Genomic DNA, 14090 nt, shown 5'->3' with positions numbered 1-14090 from the left:
GAGGAGGCAAGCAGTCTGGTCATTTTCAGTGACATTTGCTAGACTCTGTTGTAAGGTCTCTCACTCCTGACCATCCAGGCTCCCCCTAACCTACATTAGAATCACTGCTTGTTTTGAGGAAGGCAAGCAAGTTGGGTCCTAAGGAGGATATAATGCTTTATATATTAAAATAAGCCCAAAAATGCCTCCATGGGAAACTTTCCAAAAATAAATGTTTACTTCCCTTCAATGCTTTTCAACTACTTTTTTAAAATAAAAATTCCAGTTTCAATAACATAGAGCTTCTCACTTAGAGGAAATGATGTGCAGAGTTCCAGTAAAGACTTGAGAAATATTAGCTAAGCGGTTCTTTAGCCTTGCTGGGAAATTTAAATCTGAGGATTCCTAACATAAAGTATTTCATTCAAAATAAGAAGTCAGATTAATTGGACAACACAACTAAATCATATAGTAATTTACTCTAAGGATTTTTACAAAATACTTTATGAAATTATACATACATAGGAAGTACAGTTTACATTCTAATTAAAACTTCATTGCAAAGCTTCTCTGTGAGCACTCTCATGCTAATTTCATAGAGTTACAGGAACAACAGAATCTTATATATGCAAGGTTTTTGTTTTTGGTTTAGTTTTACACAGTCTATTACAAAATACAGGCTTGAGATCTTAGGAGAAAATTAAGCCAAAAGCTGAATTCCACCGATGAGCCAGTGGGTGGCACCAAAGCACAAACGAGACTTTGACAGTGGGACAGGGGAAAGCACTTTCAAAGGCAGGAATACATGCGCTAGATTCAGTCTTCCGGCCCTAACCCGGAATTCCGTATTTTAACAGAGATTACAGAGTAAATAGTTTTCCTATGGTCAATTCTTTACTATCACGGATATTCTGCCTTTACCCCCCTTCTAGGAATTTTTTTCCTGTCCCTCTTTCCCAAAAACTGCATATTTTCAGTTCCTGCGAGGGTTTTCAACCACTGAGTAGCAAGCAGGCCCTTCTAACTGCATGGCATGTGGTGTGAAACACGGGATGGCAAACTAGAATATTTTGCTGGGTAAAAACACCCCACATTTAATATTTGTTGATGGCTTTTTCTTTGAAGCAGCAGCAACTGTTTGATTTTCCTAACTTTCTCAAATATCTTCTCTCATGCCGAAGTCACAAGTAAGTTACACACGTTATTCTTGCTTAAATCTCTTGGGGCTTCTAACCAAAGAACCATATGCAGGTTGACCTTAACATGCTGTGTAGCCTCCGTTAGTGGCAAGAGGCAGCAGACGAGAATCTGTCCACACAGTCAGGTTTGCAAGATCAGATTCCACCTGCTTAGTAGTTTTCAGTGGGAGCCAGTCGACTTTGGGTTCATTTTGAAATCTTGGCAATCAGCAGCATTCTGAGAGGCAGAGTTGCTTCAATCCAAGTGTTGGGGGAATTTACCATCTTTTCCCAGAGAGCAACTTCCTCTGAAGTAGAGTCCATCCAATCCACTTCAGTACCATAGCTTTTACCTGCAAAAGGGAAAAAAAAAAAAAAAAAAAAAAAAAGGAGGCTTTCTAGTTAGAAAAAAATAGTTCATTGGAGGGAAAAAATGGATCATCCCCTAATTACAATCATCAATGGAAGACAGTGAGGGATAGTTTTAATATCACCAGAAGGGCATATGTGGGGCTCATTATAAGAAAGAACTGTTTAATCACCTGAAATGTCTGTTAACAGAGGAGTCCATAATTGGGACTATTCCCTCTACTCAGAGAGTAATGATCTCTCTTTGTGTTCATAGAAAAGCTGGCTAACAATCTGTCAGGGACACAGTGAGGTAGTAGGGGTAAAGCCTGGCACTGGGTGGGAAGTAACACCAGATGATCTCCAAGGAAGTGTAGTTTGGGGTTTAGTGTCTAACAGACTCAACTTTGAATCTTGGCCCTCATACTGATAAGTTCTGTTAACATCATTTCTTGGAACATCAGTTCCTCTGGGGACAACATCAGTAATTACTCACAGGATTTCTGTGAGGATTCAACAAAATAATATAAATAAAGCACTCAGTACAGTGACTAGTACCCCATAAATACTATTTACTATGATTATTTAAAGCACACTTTTAGTCATGAAAAGATATAAACGGTTTTTCAGGGGACAGTAGTGATGAAGGCTTTTTTGTGCCTCCCACACACAATAACTTGAGCTCTGTGTGGACAGATACTACATCCTGTTAATCTTCATATCTAGAGTCCTTGGCATACAGCCTGACATTCCTTCACTCATTCATTTCATTATACTTAATAGATAGAGTATCTGTTTTCATTAGGAAAAAAACAGACAAACCCCTAGTATCCCCAGAAGCACTTGGCTCGTAGAGGATTAAAAGTGTAACAAACATTACCTGTTCCAAAGCCAATCCGAAGACCTCCCAAAAACTGGTTGGTTAATTTGTAATGGTCCCAGACAGTAAGCTCTACACAGGCTTCTGTCAGATCTTCAGGCCTGAACCCGTCATACACCATGGTGTGGTTGAAGACAGGATTGGTGGTTTTCCCTACAGCTCTGGTTTTTTGACGACTTTTCCTACTTGTATCTGGAAGGATGATACTATAAAAGGAATCATTATTGTGAAAGCATTTTAATAAGATGGTGAACATTTATGCTTTCATTGAACGTCAATACAACTACTGAAGACTGGCCGAAGGAAATGGAAGTGTAGAGTGTAGAGAGGCAGTGGTGGTGGTGGTGATGGTGGGGGTGGTGATGGTGGTGGAGATGAAGGTGGTGGGGGTGGCAGCGGCAGCGGTGATGGTAGTAGTGATGATGGCAGTAATAGTAAAGGTGATGATGGTGGTGGTGACTGTGGTGGTGGTGGTGGTGATGGTGGCAGAGATGGTGGTAGTAGTGATGATGGTGGTAACGGTTGTGATGATGTTGATATGTTGTTGGTGGTGATAATGGTGGTGATGGTGGTGATTAATAGCAGCATCCTGCTAGACAGACTCTGTATTACAGTGGACCAGACTTGCTTTGAATCCTGACTCTGTTACTTATTGGCTGTGTATTACAGGGAAGTCACATAATTTCTCAGACTCTTGCTTCTTCATCTTTAAAATGAGAATGCTGATGCCTGTTTCATAAGGTTAATATTAGAATTACATATGAAGCAAACAGCTTAGTGCTTTCATTTAGTAAATGCTTAATGTGGTAGCAATTGCTTGAGGATTCCTTTAGCATTTGGAAACATTCTTGATAATCTGTTTTCTGTTTTTAACTTATGATATCTCTTATAAACACAAGAAGGTCTGCGAGCGGTCTCAGAATGAGAGACTGACCTGAGCTGAAAAATCTCACCAGTTGACATCTATGAATAATTTGTATAGGGAAAATCACAAATACTGCCATAATATCTAAACAGCTATAACTGATCTTCTGGGAGAATCTATGTAGATAAAATTAGTCAGTGGGAGCTAAGAGAACATGCACTAATATCTGTGGAGTTACAACTGACAGATGCCAGGCATTTATATATAGAACAGAGGAAAAAAGTTTGCCACTTTAAACTCAAATTGTCTTAAGGTCCTATGACAAACTATTAGTAAGGGTCTATTTAGCACGTCATTTTCTATATATTGCAGGATGAGGCAAAAGAACTTTTGCAAATAGTTCACAAAGGTGGGACCAGGGACAGAAGGAAGAATTCACCCTGCACCACAAAGGAGTCAGGGGCATGGCATCTCACCATTAGAAATCCGATGGGTTTTTTATACTGACTATTTTCCACCAGCAAATATATCTCCTAGAAGACATTCCATATCTGAGTACATGGTCCCAGTTTCATTTGTATGTATGCCCTCTTTATGGTTTTAAAACTAAGCAAATGCTTAGGGGTTCATGTCAAAGATTCCTCTAGTTCATGTCACTACTGTCTCAAGTTATGTCATTTAAACCATGAATGATGAGTTTCAGCATCACAGATATTGAGACCTAAAACAATGAGCAAAGGCCAGGCTCTGGTAGAACTGAGAGAAGCAGAGTTACAGATGCTGTTACCATTTAACAAAAGAATTTAGATGGCTGCCCCTTAGCTGTGGTAGATCAAGACATTCCTTCACCCAGATGTGCACCTCTCCTGTTGTCGGAAGCTTTTTACCTGTAATGGGAAAAGCACAGAAAATAAAATTTCACTGACATTCTTCTCTTGGCAATACTACATCCAAAAATGCCAATCTAAAAATGTCTGGCACAGTGATACTAGCTAGAGCTTGAGGATATGATCCTAATTGGCTAAATCTATACATTCTTAACTAAATCCTCCATAGTCTGGCTACATTGTGCTCAGAGAGTTCTATGAAAATAATTTACATTGGGGAAGATGGGAGCCTCAGTTGGTTAAGCACCTGCTTTTGGCTCAGGTCATGATCCTCGGGTTTTAGGATTGAGCCCACATTGGGCTCCCTGCTCAGTGGGGAGCCTGCTTCTCTTTCTCCCACTCCCCTTGCTTATGCTCTCTGTCAAATAAATAAATAAACCCTTAAAAAAAAGAATGGTAAAAACCCAAAGGAAGTGAATTGAGAGATGGAGAGAGAGAGAAAGGAAGAAGTTTTAGGGATATCATTTGAACTCCTGTATCATACAGTACTTAAAGCCAGCCCAGAGGTGCCTGGGTGGATCACTTGGACGAGGATCTGACTCTTGATTTCAGCTTAGGTCATGATCTCAGAGTCATGGCACTGGGCTCTCTGCTCAGTGTGGAGTCTGCTTGAGATTCTCTCTCTCCCTCTAACTCTGCCCCTCCCCTGGCTCATGCTCGCTCTCTAAATAAATAAATAAAATCTTTTAAAAATAAAAAAAAATTCATATCGATTCTAAGTACAGAATACTGTATCATTCTTTCTGGGTTTGTCTTGTTTTAGGACAAATTAAAGATATCCGGTATGTAAATCATCCAGTTATAGTCATATTCAATACATCTCAATGAAATGCATCTCCCTTTCAAATATTAATACTAACTTCAATTGCTGTTAATGGGAGGCATTTGAAACCTACTGAATATAAAGTAATCAAAATAAGTACTGGCTAAGGTACCACTCTTGTTAAATGTGGTTACATACTTTATGGGAACATTGTATACACACAAATAGCAACTAATGATATGGACAGGGAATTACTGAGAAGTTGGCTTACTCTTCACTTGTTGACTAGAATGGGTGCACATGGACAGAGGGCCACTGCCATATTTTTCTGAATAGTTTAACCTGGTCGACCAATCAGAATTTAATGAGTATCTCTGATGTACTCAGGCCTATGCTAGGAATGTCATTGAATATACAAGGGATATGAGAAATCTATGTCTCATCAAATTACTACACAGAGTAATTCATATAAAAACTATAAAAATGTAATACAGAATGAAATGCCAAGTTCTCACTGTAATGTTTTTTGTTTTTTAAAGATTTTATTTATTTATTTGACAGAGATGACAAGTAGGCAGAGAGGGAGGCGGGGTGGGGGGGGGAAGCAGGCTCCCTGCTGAGCAGAGAGCCCCATGCAGGGCTCCATCCCAGAACCCTGGGATCATGATCTGAGCCAAAGACAGAGGCTTTAACCCACTGAGCCACCCAGGCGCCCCTCACTGTAATATTCTAAATGATGATGCGATCAGAGAGGGTGAAAGGATATAGCCAGGAAAAGCTTTATGGAAAATATGGGACTTCTTCTCAAGCTCTCCAAAGATCTGGAGAAAAGGAAGCCATTCCAGGGTAGAAAATCTTCATGAGCAAAAGGTCAGACAGGGTAGAGCCCATCACAACACATGGTCCCCTTTGCCCTCTCCCCAACCAAGAAATGATAGTGGAGGAAAAGATATTGGCAGAATTTCTATGCATGTGGACCGTAAATGATAGGATACAAATTATATATATTAAGGAAATCTGCCTTTTAGGAAGATCCAGAAGTAACAACAAGGTGGTTTGGCAGCCATATGGACCTAAAGATAGATTTTGCTTACCCATCGATTCTTTTTTTTTTTTTTTTTTTTAACTGAATTAGAATGCCTTTCTCCAGTTCAATCACTGCCTTTACCATCCATTATTTTTTTCATCCCGCAAGTTTCACTGCTTGGTTACTGAAAACATATGAGTTGCAACCTCTGATTTCAGTCATAACATTCTTATAGATTCTTTTTTTTTTTTTTTAAAGATTTTATTTATTTGACAGAGAGAGAGAGACAGTGAGAGCAGGAACACAAGCAGGGGGAGTGGAAGAGGGAAACCAGGCTTTGCGCTGAGCAGGAGCCCAATGCAAGGTTTCGATCCCAGGACCCTGGGATCACAACCTGAGCCAAAGGCAGATGCTTAACCATCTGAGTCACCCAGGCACCCCATTCATATAGATTCTTAAGGAGAAAAACTTGTGGAACTTCTTGGGAAGTGAGAGGGGGCTGGCATGCATTTCTTTCTAGTCTCTTGCTCTTTAATGGGGCTATAGACCCAAGGCCCTTACATTAAGGATGCAATTGGTAACCTTGAGGAAAAAGATTTCTGCCCTGCCGAGGCCTTGAGAACAGAGAACCAATGAGCTCTAATTTCCTAGGGGCTCTGTAAGAATCTTTCTAATTCTCACCTGTAAAAAACACTCAGCGTCCATTCTTACCCTAACACTACCAATAGGTCCAAATACTGAATATGGAAAAGGCCACTCACTTTGTGCAGGTACCAACTTTTTGGAGAGTGAGGTGAAAATTAAAACAAGATCTGTAAACTAGAGAATTTTGTAAAATGAGGATTTTTTTTTTTTTCATGGAAACAGAGGTGGAATAGTAGTTACCAGGGGTTGGGAGAAGGACAAGGTGAGGGTATAGTTTAATGGGTACAGAGTTTCAGATATGCAAGGTGAAAAATTTCTAGAGCTCTGCTTCATAGCAATGTGAATATATGTAACACATTGTTGTTGACCACAAAGGGTACACTTAAAAATGGCTTAGATGGCAAATTTTATGTTTTGTGTTTTTGCCACAATAAAAAAAAAATGAATTCGTCTACTGTAAATTAACTCATTTGGTCCACAGAATTACTAAGTTAACAAATTTGCTCAGGGTTTCACCTTTGAAAATATCACAGAGTCCAAAGAAATCCTTGGAGAGGGAAAGAATCAGGAAGGGGCACAAACCTGGATGAAAGTCATTACATACCAGGAATTGGCTCTGGGACATACTGGAGAGCTAACTTCATTTCACCTCTGTTTTCCGCTTCAAGGGCAACCGGTGCTGTCTGGAAAATGAGGGCTGTTAGTAGGTATAAGACACAAACGACCTTACTGTTTGATGGTGCTCTGTTATGAGAGCATAACTGCCCCAATTATGCGACTATGTATTAACCATGCATGCCCTGGATTAAAATTTCCTTCCCCATCAGAGCTAAACTGTTGCTTTTATATCTGGGAAAGCTATGTTGTGTATCTTGGAAAAACTTGCTTGGTATCCAAAAAACAGCTCTTAGCCTTTAGTCTCACAAATAGTAGAGAAATCAGAATGGCTTTCTTGGGGAGAGGAGAAATGTTCTGGGATGCTTTGGTTTTTATTAAAACACACATTTTTTAATGGGTCGCCCAGCCAGCACATAAAACTATTTATTCGTATTATTCTCTTTGAGTAAGATGAATGTGGGAAAGTAGGGGGAAGAAAAGCCAAACATTACATTTTCAAAGCTGCATTAACCTGATTGAGATCACATGATGTGAGGTCTCTAAGAATAACAAAGACTGGACAATAATTTTAAAAACATATGTCTATTGTTTTCGAGTATAAGAGAGATGGTTTTATTTTCAGATTCTGGTCCTTTAGAGCCTTATTGTCAAAGCATGGTCATGCATCAGAAATGCAACTGACATTAGTTTAAAAGGAAAAGGTCTTGACATCTTCTAAGGAATTCACACCCAGTGAGTCTTGGGTAGGACTAGAAATAAGTGCTTCAGGTGATTTTGATGCAATATTTGGGAGCTATTTCTTGTCAAGGCTGTATTATGTAGATACTTAACAATGATTTGTATTGTTGCTATTTATGACTTCTAGCTAGGCTCATACTCACCCTCACACTGAGAATAATTTAAAAAACTGGATTAAACAAATTTATTGGAAGGAGCTGAAGAATTATTAATATAGACAGGACTCAAGTGGACAAAATCTTTGAGCCTGACATTCTCTGCTTTTCATGTTGAGGCATCAGCTATTTTTAAGTAGTGCCAAACTAGAAAAAAGCCTAATGAAAGAGACTAAGAAGCTCAAGCAGAGCTTTTGCCTGTCTTGTAGGGCTGGGGAGACAAAAATTGGAGTCCGCAGCCAGAAAGGAATAGTCTTAGAAAATACCCCTGATCAGCCGCTCTCAACGTATGGTCCCCAAGCCATACTCTACATCAGCAGTCAGCAATGCCTAGGAACTTCTTGGAAATGCATATTCTTGGGCCCAGATCTTATCAGCTCAGACACCTTGGGAATAGGGCCTGAAAATCTGTGCTCTAGTAAGTCCTTCAGTAGAACTGGATGGATGGTAAAATTTGAGAACTACTTCTCTAGGCTTTCACTTAGAACCTCTGAAGGGTCGTAGCCTAGGAATATGGGCAAGCAAAAACTACATTGGACCACATGAAAACTGAACCCCAGCTTCCAGTCAGTTCATTCTCAGATTAGATTGTCTATCCCTACTCTGTGTGTCAGAAACAAAAGAAAATTCTCTCAAAATATGCCTAAAGTTTTTAATATACAATGTCTAGTGTGCAATAAAAAATAAACAGGCATACCAGGATAAAGGACCAAATGACCAAACCAAGATAAAAAAATTAGATAAAAGAAACTTACAAATGTTTAAGATACTGGGTTTTCAGACATATACCTTAAATAACTTTGATTAACATAAAGATAGAGAATTTTAGCAGAGAAGTAGTCTATAAAAAATCAAATGAAAATATAAATCTGTAAAATATAATGTTGAGAACTTGTAAGATGGGTGTTTTAGACATAGCAGATAAGAAAATTATTAAACTGAAAGATAAGTTAGCAAAAACTAGCCAGCCTGAAATCTAGAGAGGAAAAAAGAAAAAGAATAGAAAATATCAGAAAGAGCATAACAGACATATGGTACAGGGGTGTCTGGGTGGCTCAGTCAGCTAAGCATTCCACTCTAGATTTTGGTTCAGGTTATGATCTCAGGGCCGTGAGATTGAGTCCTGTGTAGGGTTCCACACTGAGCGTGAAACCCGCTTAAGATTCTCTCTCTCCCCGACACTCTTAGCTCCACACACTTGCACAGGCTCTCTCTCTCTTTAAAAAAACAATAAAATAAAAAGCGAGAGAGACATATGGTACAAAGTGAAAAGATACAATTATCCCAAACTATGGATAACCATTATGAATTGAAATGCAATTATAGTAGCTTTCTCTTATACATTAGATCCCCAACCAGCCAACCAACCAATCAACCAAGTCTGCACATACCTTTCGCTTCAGAGGGTACCATTTCAATTGTTTATTTTGTTTGTTGTCCCAGTCCCAAGTTTCCAAGTCAAGTTCCACTTCCCCTAGAAAACTATTGCGCTTAAATGTATCCCGATGCCAAACGGAGAGGTTCAACTTTTGTGTTTTTAAGATTTGTTTTTCGATTTTATACTGCAGATCAAAGAAGGAAATTAAAGTGGTGAATATTACTATTTTATAACCAAAGTTATGACACAGAGATGAAGAGAAAAATCATCTGCGCAGATCAGGTTTTCTCATTTGTTAGGTTTCAAGTCTCAAAAACATTGCAAAGTCATCTTATTCTAAGTATTTTGTTTCAAAGCTCTAAATCCATCTTCCACAAAAGCTGATTTTCTTTCTGCTTCTGGAAAAGCAAATCACAGTTCAAATATCATAGCCAGTAATAGCTCTCTGAAAACAAAAGCCAACTATTCATTTTTGCTGGATGTTTTTAGTTCAAACTAGATATAACATAAACCCAATTCAGCCTAAAAACACTAATGAAGTTTAATCCTGTGGTCTGTTTTCTACCTAAGGACAAGGTATTTTTTCTAATAGACTCTATTTTTTAGAACAGTTTTAGATTTACAGCAAAATTAAGCAGAAAGTACAGAGAATTCCCATATACCACTTGCTCCCATTTACACACAACGTCTCCCACTATAGATATCCTGCAACAACAAGGTATTTTTTAAGAGAAGATATATTTGTTTTTTCCCACTTCATATGGTTAAGTGGAAAATATTTGGCATCCTTACAGTTTTTATCTAAAATACAGTCAATCCTAGATTATATATAATCATGGAAGGGATAATAGTACTTCTAATCTAAAAATAATCTCTATTTGGCTTTATGATGTACTACTTCAATATCCATTTTGGTTGTAGCGGGCTTGCCTTTCTCTGAGTTTACCAGTTAAATTAGCTAGCTTTTCCTGAGTATAGGGTTGAAGTAGCTGACCCAGAAATAGCTAGGGTACTGAGGTATATCATAGTCAAACTGTAATTAAAAAGTGGCTACAGAAAATCCATAAAAAACTGACCCATGAAGGACTGAAAATTAATTTAATTCTCTTTTCTCAGAGGATAATCAAATAGTGGGACAGACTTTTCAGACAGCGGAAATGAGGAACACTTTGTATATTTGTAGTTTTACATTATCATGACTAAGGCAGCCTTAAGTAGTCCGGGGGAAAAAGGAATATGGGTATTTGAGACAGGCATACTTTCTATGCATCTGTCCATCCATCTCTCCTTCCAATAAACATTTTTTTAGTATCTATCTAGACACTGTACTAAAGGTCAATGTTCATGTGTTTAATATATCCTAATCACTTTCCGCCTATTAACTCTTAATGTTCACAACTACTGAAGCACAGAGGCAGGTACTAATATTACCCGCTTTTGGCAGATCTGAAGAACAGACAGGTTAAGTCATTTGCCCAAAAGCACACAGCTGATAAATGACATGGAGTTGGTCCTTGTCCGCCTGCCTGGAACTTACAGTTTAATGGGAAAACAGACAATGAAGCCCGAAGTTAAAGCGCGGAGTGTTAACAAAGCCTTATATAAAACAAGGTGCCTGAGGCAGCAGACCCAGGGCAGGAATGGAGGGATTAAGGACAGCTTCTCACAGGAAGAGGCATTTAAGGCTGGAGGAAGTAGTTCAGGATAGAATGTAAGAAACAGTTCTTCAGTCTGATAGAACACCAGGTCCAGGAGTGTGAGAAAATGTGCTTCCTTCCTCCAAAGAACAGAAAGCAATCAGGGTGACCTGAACTGAGACTCTGAAAATGGAAAGAGGAGGCTAGAGCTTGGGTTGTGAAGGGACTGGTGGCATGGTAAAGTGGGACTTGCCTCTAAGGGCAATGGAAATCCTAAAAGATTGTAGGCAGAGCAATAACATGATCAGAATTACAATTTTGGTAGCTCTTTTAGTTTTAGAGGTCCATGTTTTCAGTTATGTATCTTCGAGCAAACTCCTTTGTTTCTCTAAGTCTCATGTATGAGGGGCACGTAATATACCCTCCTGGTGAGTATGGAGGGAGTGAGGGAGAGAAGGCATACAATGTTTATGGTGTATGGTCTCACACAAAGCAGTGTCTCAGAAGATGTTTATCCTTTCCCTTCTTCTCTCTCCCTGACTGACTTCATCTGTAGAGATACTACCCAAGAAGACACAGCTATTGACATAAAAATCACAGTGACAGCTCATCATTTAGGATTTTCCTAGGCAGACATTCATAGATACCCTCAGTATCTCGTTATACACAGGATTCAAAGTCTTCTTGACTACAAGTGTTTTCTTCTTGCCCATTTTGCCCTTGTCTGGTAACAAATAGGTCTTCACATATCTAAAAAGAGAAGTAGACAGACAAGAAGGTCAGAGAACATAAAAGTGATGTTTCTATCTCTGCCTTGAAAAATGCATTGGTAATTGACAGAAATAATTATTTCATGACAGTAAGAAGAGCAGTTAAGTAAAGAATGTTCTCAGCAACACCTTTTATACTTAAAACTGTAAACACATGCAACAGAACTGGTCATTTTATACTGTTTTGAAAAATTTTAAAGACTATTTCCTGAACCCTTTCTTCCTTTGGCCTTACCTGACATAGGGGGTGAGGCGGACAGACCTCTAATGTAGTGCTTAATTATACTGGTTTGTTTCCTATTGAGAAAAGGCTTCAGTGCTTGAAGAACTTATTTAAAAAGTATTGTTACTGGTTTTTGAAAACAAAAATTGATCTCAGCACACACATAAGCAAGCCATATTCAATGGGGGAGAAAAGGATACTGACCCCAGCTGTTTTGATAATGAAAGCATAAAGGATTGGGCCTATGCTAGCAAAATAACTAAGAATCTGACTTCTGCACAGGGAAAGCAAAGAATACCATTTAACTTTTGCAAATAAACTGAATTCAATTAAGTCTGTGATCCAAAAGATGAGCTGGTAATTCCCCCTAAAGTTCTTCTGTAAAATGTAATTTAAATTTAGAAACTACCTCATTCTAGAATCTTAACTGTTTCCACACCACTGAACATTCTCAAGTATGGCCTGACATGTCTCTAATTTTAGAGAAGTTTGAGAGTCATGGAAAGAGATTGGGGTTCAAGCCCTCATTCTCCATTTTGAAGCTGACTCTCTGAATTTATATAAATAGGTCATTTATCTTCTCTGGCCCTGGTTTCCTTATCTGTTAGAAGAATGAATGGGACAAGATGGCCTCAAAGGTCCCCTCCACTTGAAATATTTTCTGCTTCTCTGACATTTTTATAGCTTATTAAGTTTGGCATATTTATAGAGTAAATAAAACATCATTTCCCCCCAATTTTTCTTCTCAAACATTTCTTTTTGGCACAGTCACACACATACCCACTCTTTAATTTCTTTATTTCTCAATTTCTACAAGATTACGAATAACTGAGAGAAAACAGTGACTCCAAATTGTACTTACGGGTCTGAGCGCTGTTTTTTAACATCCGCTGCTGCTAAGTCTTTACACTGGGCCACAAAGACGTGTAACTCCTTCAGTGAGTCCACATAGTCGATTGCAAACTGAATATTTCCTTTCACTTCCAGATTGCCAAAGTCTCCACTGTAAACACTCATCACACTGCCGCTTACCTGAAGGCATCAGAAACATGCAGTGTTTTTTCCTATCTTGTTCATGGACCTAATGCAAGGATCACAAATATGATCTGGGCTTGCTCCTATGTCTCTCGTTTGCATTTAAAGCAGGTAATAGGGCATAAAGATAGACCAAAACCAACAACCTGACATGATATATGACACGACTAATGTTTTAAGAAAAAGTTGCCTGTAAAAGATACAGAGGACAAGTGAAAATGCAAAGTTATTTAGATGCTGGCTCATTTCCAAAGCAGGGGGATTTTATGGTAGGGGGCATTCAGAGTTCCATTTTTAGGCATGCTTAGTATTTAAGATCGTAAAGAAAGAGGATGTGAGAAACCCCAGGGACACAAATCACAGTGACACATTGCTCTATCAAATTTCCAAGACACTAAAAAGGAATCTTACTATGTTACCCATCCACTGAATCTAGGAGAATGCTTAGTGGGCCATACGCCTTCAGAGGTCAGGAAGGGTAAAGAATGGATGATTGATGAAGACGGTTGAAAGCCTTCCCAAGGCCATACATTTAAAGATCATCAGCAGAAATTCAATTTAAATAGATTTTTTTTTAAAGTTTGAAAAACGGCAGGCTAGTAAAAATTTAAGGGCAGCTTTATCATTTGGTTAGCATACCTTGTGAGATGGTGTGTATATCAGAGAACTATCTGGATAAGTGTATGTGGGTATATTTCATATATATATTTCTACACATATACTCCATGCACACGATGACCTCACGTTATGAAAGAAGTTCCAGGTAAAGTCAAATTTTCTACATTGAACCTGAACAACTATAGTTAAGGAGCTTTCCTTTTAAAATCCTATTGTGAGGGGCGCCTGGGTGGCTCAGTAGTTAAGCGTCTGCCTTTGGCTCAGGTCATGATCCCAGGGTCCTGGGATCCAGCCCCACATTGGGCTTCCTGCTAGGTGGGAAGCCTGCTTCTCCCTCTCTCACTCC

General features: G+C 38.8%; 1 protein-coding gene across 2 annotated transcripts in view; it reads right to left on the bottom strand.

The window, feature by feature from the left end:
* Positions 1-439: 439 nt before the first annotated feature.
* LOC111154440 (synaptotagmin like 2) overlaps positions 440-14090 on the bottom strand; it is a 66532-nt gene continuing 52881 nt past the window's right edge. For both annotated transcript variants that reach the window (XM_022514039.1, XM_022514040.1), the window contains 7 exons: positions 12954-13123; positions 11746-11848; positions 9475-9645; positions 7177-7255; positions 4038-4137; positions 2386-2591; positions 440-1510 (listed from right to left, as the gene is read on the bottom strand). In XM_022514039.1, the coding sequence (XP_022369747.1) occupies positions 1365-1510; positions 2386-2591; positions 4038-4137; positions 7177-7255; positions 9475-9645; positions 11746-11848; positions 12954-13123 (975 nt within the window). In that variant the 3' untranslated portion in view covers positions 440-1364. The remainder of the gene's footprint in view (positions 1511-2385; positions 2592-4037; positions 4138-7176; positions 7256-9474; positions 9646-11745; positions 11849-12953; positions 13124-14090) is intronic.

The sequence above is a fragment of the Enhydra lutris genome, unplaced genomic scaffold (genome assembly GCF_002288905.1).
Source record: "Enhydra lutris kenyoni isolate GAN:26980312 unplaced genomic scaffold, ASM228890v2 scaffoldscaffold37, whole genome shotgun sequence".
Lineage (NCBI taxonomy): Eukaryota > Metazoa > Chordata > Mammalia > Carnivora > Mustelidae > Enhydra > Enhydra lutris.
This window is presented reverse-complemented; position numbering and strand designations above follow the sequence as displayed.